Source organism: Myotis brandtii, unplaced genomic scaffold (assembly GCF_000412655.1).
Source record: "Myotis brandtii unplaced genomic scaffold, ASM41265v1 scaffold604, whole genome shotgun sequence".
Lineage (NCBI taxonomy): Eukaryota > Metazoa > Chordata > Mammalia > Chiroptera > Vespertilionidae > Myotis > Myotis brandtii.
This window is the reverse complement of record NW_005370286.1, coordinates 4,097,971-4,103,248: the sequence shown is the minus strand read 5'-3', so window position 1 is coordinate 4,103,248 and position 5,278 is coordinate 4,097,971. Positions and strand designations below refer to the sequence as shown.

General features: G+C 58.3%; 1 protein-coding gene across 1 annotated transcript in view; it reads right to left on the bottom strand.

The window, feature by feature from the left end:
- LOC102240888 (chromosome unknown open reading frame, human C10orf82) overlaps positions 1-5,278 on the bottom strand; it is a 5,631-nt gene that overhangs the window by 290 nt on the left and 63 nt on the right. The window contains exons 1-5 of the mRNA XM_005879686.2: positions 4,600-5,278; positions 3,790-3,858; positions 2,961-3,179; positions 974-1,160; positions 383-480 (exon numbers count right to left, since the gene is read on the bottom strand). The exon at positions 4,600-5,278 is cut by the window's right edge and continues 63 nt beyond it. Coding sequence (XP_005879748.1) covers positions 383-480; positions 974-1,160; positions 2,961-3,179; positions 3,790-3,858; positions 4,600-4,660 — 634 coding nt within the window. The 5' untranslated portion in view covers positions 4,661-5,278. The remainder of the gene's footprint in view (positions 1-382; positions 481-973; positions 1,161-2,960; positions 3,180-3,789; positions 3,859-4,599) is intronic.

Sequence of the window (5,278 nt, the reverse complement as noted above, 5' to 3'; positions counted from 1 at the left end):
GCCACCACCACCCCCCTCCCCCCTCCCCCTGTTTTAAAAACAGCAGGAAGGGCCCCGGGCCAGTTTGGCTCGGTGGATAGAGCATTGACCCGTGGGCTGAAGGGTCCAGGGTTCGAATATAGTCAAGTGAAAGGTCCAAGGTTTGATTCCGGTCAAGGGCATACCTGGGTTGCAGACTCAATCCCCGGCCCCGGTCGGGGCGCATGCGGGAGGCAGCCAGTCGATGTGTCTCTCACATCAGTGATCCATGTTTCTCTCTCTCTCCATCTCCCTCTCTTCTAATCTCTCTAAGAATCAATGGAAAAATATCCTTGGGTGAGGATTAAACAAAAAGAAAAAAGAAAAAAAAAGCCAGCAGGAAGGGAGGAGAGCCCTGGCTCACCTGGTACGGAAAAGTCCGGGTATTTCGGCAGCCATTCGTGCTGCAAAACTTTTGGAGAAGGAGCAGGAGGAGGCTGCGTGGACCTCCCTCCGTATATTCTGAAATAAGGACAAAAGTCATGGAGTCACTCCTTTGATTAGTAATGGAGAAGAATAAACAGAACCTACGCCGTTTCCGTGTGAGCCCGAGATGTTTATTTCTAATCCTAAAGGTAAGGATTATCATCTCCATTTTACAGAAGGGAAAACTGAGGCCACACGAGCCACCCTGTGCCATGCCCTGCCCCTGCCCTCCCTCGGCACCCTGGGGCCTTAGGCTGCTGCCAGGAGGGTGACCCCGTTGGTTTTCACTCCCAGCCTCTCCCTGTAAACCGGCAAGAACCACAAGCAGGACTTGCGGAGAATGCTGGGCACGGCCGGGGAACGCGGGGTGGCTGGCCACGAGGAAGGCCGGGCAGTTACAGACGAGGCCCGTGGGAAACAAACCAGACACCACATCGTCCTGGTGCTGGGATGGGGCAGCCGGGAAGCCCTGGCCCGGGTCGGCCCTGTCCCTTGTCGCCTGCGTCCCGCCCGCCCGAGCCAGACTTACTCCGCATAGGGCTTCAGGTGCGCTCTCTCGGACCGCTCCAGGAGGTCCAGGAAGTCCCGGTAGCAGTTCTTGGCCATGACCGAGTACCGGGTGGCGCAGCCCAGCTCGGTGACCCTGGCTCTGGGCAGGTAGCCCGCCCAGCCGGGGATCGGGGGCTCCTCCAGCGGCTTCCTCAGGTGTCGGTATTCTGTACAGAGACCCACGCCTCCTGAGGGCTCGGAGAAGCCACCCCTGGGCAGGGCCCCCGGCTGGCTAGCACCCCAACAGTTAGCCCCGGTGAACCCCTAGGCCTGTAGGTGTCCTAATGGCAGCTGCCACTGGCTGGTGGACTCTCTGTGCCAGGCACCTTGGTTGGAGTTACACATACAGCCTCCCATCTCATTCTCTCACAAGCCAGGAGAAGTTGGTGCTATTATTACCTCCACTTTATGGAGGAGGAAACGGAGATTTTAAAGAGGTGAAGAGGCCGGCCGGCGTGGCTCAGTGGTTGAGCATTGACCTATGAACCAAGAGGTCACAGCTCGATTCCCGGTCAGGGCACCTGCCCAAATTGTGGGCTCAATCCCCCGTGTGAGGCATGCAGGAGGCAGCTGGTCGATGATTCTCTTTCATCACTGATGTTTCTATCTCTCTCTCCCTCTCCCTTCCTCTCCCTGAAATCAGGAAGGAAGGAAGGAAAGAAGGAAGGAGGAAGGAAGACTTTATTGTGTTAATCATTTAGCAATATAGACATGTATCAAACTATTACATTGTACACCTTAAATTTATACAACATGATAGCTCATTATATATCAGCAAAGCTGGGGTGGAAGGAAGAGAGGGAGGCAGGGAGGGAGGGAGGGAGGGAGGAAGTAAGTCAGTCCCGGGAACCTGCCTGCAGGTTTGACTGCCTGGCTGGCTGACCTCGGGCACTTGCACATTTGTGAGGTAAAAGGTTACTGCCCATCAGCCTCCTCCAGTGGCTGTAAAAATCCAATTAGGCCACTGAGTCCCATAACCTCAGAGCTGGAAGGCACCTTAGGGAACATCTAGTCCATCCTTCCAGGCCCTGGATGTAAGAATTGGAGCCCGGAGAGGGGAAGCAACCTGCCTCAGGTCCCACAGCAAATAGTTGCAGAGCTGGACTAAATCACAACCTCTTCGGCAAATGCTCTCTGCAATGTCTTACCAGGGGTCCTCAAACTATGGCCCAGGGGCCACATGCGGCCCGCCGAAAACATTTATCCGGCCCGCTGGGTGTTTTTGCCGCCACTGTGTGCATAGGAATTTGTTCATAGTTTTTTTTTAAACTATAGTCTGGCCCTCCAACGGTCTGAGGAACAGTGAACTGGCCCCCTGTTTAAAAAGTTTGAGGACCCCCTAGACAATTGTGAAACACAAGAATCGTGTCCTTGAAAGTCCTCAAACAATAGTAATAATAATAAAGACAATCAGTCCATTACGTTCCCTATAAGCCTTTACCCCTGAAAAATGGTCCCGGGCAAATCACTGTTGTGATGATTAATGGTACATAATTCTATTCTCAGTGGGTTCTGTGGTTACCAGCGCAAAGCCCTGTCCCACCCAGCTGGGACCTGGAGGAGCTGCGTTCAAACCCAGGTCTGACCTCAGACAAGGGACATCCCTCCCGGAGCCTCACTTCCCCCGTCTCTGAAATGGGAATGACAGCATCGCCCCTCGCAGGGCTGCTGTGGATGGTGGGAAACAATGGTGCCTGGCACAGAGCCGGCCCAGAAAGCAGCGGCCTGACCTTTGTGGTGTCTTACTCAGGGGCTCCTGGTGCCCAGCACCCTGTCCCCAGACCTGCACCTGTCTCCCCCGGAAATGGGTGTTTCTCATTTTAAGAATCTGGGCCTTGCCATTTTCACTGCCGCCTGGGGCTTTGGGCTGCGCTGCATTTGGAGCGCTCGGAGGCAGCTCCGTGGGCCTGCCAGGCCCTGCAGTTGGGCCCCAGGGGTGAAGGGGGCTGCCTTCGGGGAGCCAGTACCCAGAAGCAGGGGGTGGTGCTCCTGGTAGTACTGGTGCAGCGCCCGCAGGACCGTCTCCTCCCGGCAGATGGGCTTCAGTTTGGGGGCAATGGCCACCGCGTGGCAGAATTCCTTCTGCTGGTCCTTGTAGCGCTGTGTTTTCTCCCGGAAGGCCTGCAGGCAGCGGGACATGTGGTCCTCGCTGGAGGTGCCCTCGCAGCTCAGGTAGGGGACGAAGCCTGTGGGAGGGGGGGAGCAAGCCTTCAGCAAGCGCGGCCCAGACTCTCGGCCCAGAGCTTGCCATGTCTTCCTGGGCCCAGGGCGCTGCATTTCCCTAAAGGCCATTCAGACAAGCTGGGCTGCTGTTAGAGGTGGGGTGACCAATTGTCCAGGTGCCAAGGCATTTCCTGGAACACAGGACTGTCCGTGCTAAAAGCGGGGCCGTTCTGGGCAGCCGGTCATCGTCCCTCACGAAGACACAAGGAGGAACGGGACCGTAGGCACAGTCCATCGGAAAACTCCAGAGAGCCCAGCTGGGGAGGAAGGCCAGGGCCTCAGCACTGTGTCCAGTCTGGTCCGGATGCATTTGGTGGACGTTAGCTCAGTGCTCCCTGCACACCGGGTCCCGTCCGGGGAGATTTGGCCTAAGTTGTAGCTCTCACTTATCAGAGCCCAGTGATCAGCCACCGTCAGCAACGGGGCGCTCTTACCACGTATCTTAAAAGCCCAAGCACTTGTACTGGCCCCGTCGGCCAGACACACACGGACAATGGGCCAGAGCAGGGCCAGGAACCAGGACTCCGGCTCTCGTGCCAGGCCCGTCTCTGCACCACTTACCACACCACTTACCACTGTAGCCTGGGGTGACTGGCAGCTGCCTCATGAAGACCTGGGGCGAGTCCATGGCGTTGCACTCGGCTAACAAAGGGAAGACGGGAGGGAATTCGCACCCAACGCCCGTGCGTTAAGAAGTCACGTGGAGGGAGCTGGAGCCTTGGGAGTAGAGTGAGCTTGCCAGGGGGCTGGGAAGGAGAGGCAGCTCCGCCTATGTAACCAGGACTCGGACGTGAACTTAGATCACAGGTGTGCAGACCTCCACCCACCAGTGTCCCTGCTGGAGGACCTTAGGGGGGCAGGGTGAGGCGCACTCACCCCAGAGCCTTTCTTCATCCGGGGAGAATCAGGTCCCCACCCCCCACCCCCTCAGGACACCTGGCAAGGTCTGGAGACATTTGGGGTTGTCATGACTGGGGGATGGGGTGCTACTGGTATCCAGGATGCTGCTCCACATCCTTCAAATCACAGGGCGTTCCCACAGCAGAGCAGCAGAGCAAGCTCTGGCTGAAGGGGTCGGAAATCCCCAGAGGCTGGCGTGGCGTCCAGGGTGGGTGAGGGAGGGAGGTGGGGACCCTGAGCATCAGTTCCTGTGGGTGCTGTCCCACAGCCAGGCCCCTTCCCTCCGCAGGGATGGCCGGCGGGCCCCTCTGAGATGGGCAGGTCCAGCAGCGCGTGTGGATGCTGCCAGGCCCACCCGCCAAGCCAGGTCATCTCTTAAAAGGGATGCCCTCCCTCCCGGGCCGGTTTGGCTCAGTGGTTGGAGCATGGGCCCCTCGGACCGAAGGATCCTGGGTTCGTTCCAGTGGGAGGTGGGGCACCTACCGTGGTGGCAGGTGGGATGCCCGACTCCAGTTGGGGTGCATGTTGGAGGCAAGTAATCCATGTCTCTCCCTCACATGGATGTTCCTCCCTCTCTGACTCTCCCCTCCCTGCCACTCCGTCTAAAATCAATGGAAAAAAACATGTTAAAAAAAAGTGATGCCCTCCCACTGGGACACGGGGCCTCAGGACGTGAGGGGAGGGTCGCGGTGTCAGGTTTAGTGGGCAAGGATGGGAACCTAATTTAAACGGTTCAGACATTTACAGGCCGCTTGCTAGGGGACCGCGGGGCTGCATTCTGGTAAAATCCTCACAGCCACGCTAAGGGTTCGTTCCTATTCGGGTCCCCATTGGACAGAGGGTGGGTGGGCGGCACAGAGGCTGAATAACTGTGTGAGGGCTGTCGCATCCAGGCAGGGTGACGGACGATCTCTAAACTCCGAGGGGCAGGGTTCTGTTGCCCAAAAGTAAGCCGCTGGGGTGGGAGCAGCGCCCAGCACGGAAGGTGGTGGGCTGGGAGGCCTGCCTGGAGGAGGGGGCAGGGAGGAGCTTGGAGAGGAGATGTGCGAGGGGGTCGGGGGCTGAACGCTGGGACACCGGAGCCCACCTCCCGTTTCGGAGCCCCTCCCGAGTCGCCCACCTGGGCAGGCCCGGATCGCGGCCAGCGGAGCCTCCTGCACAC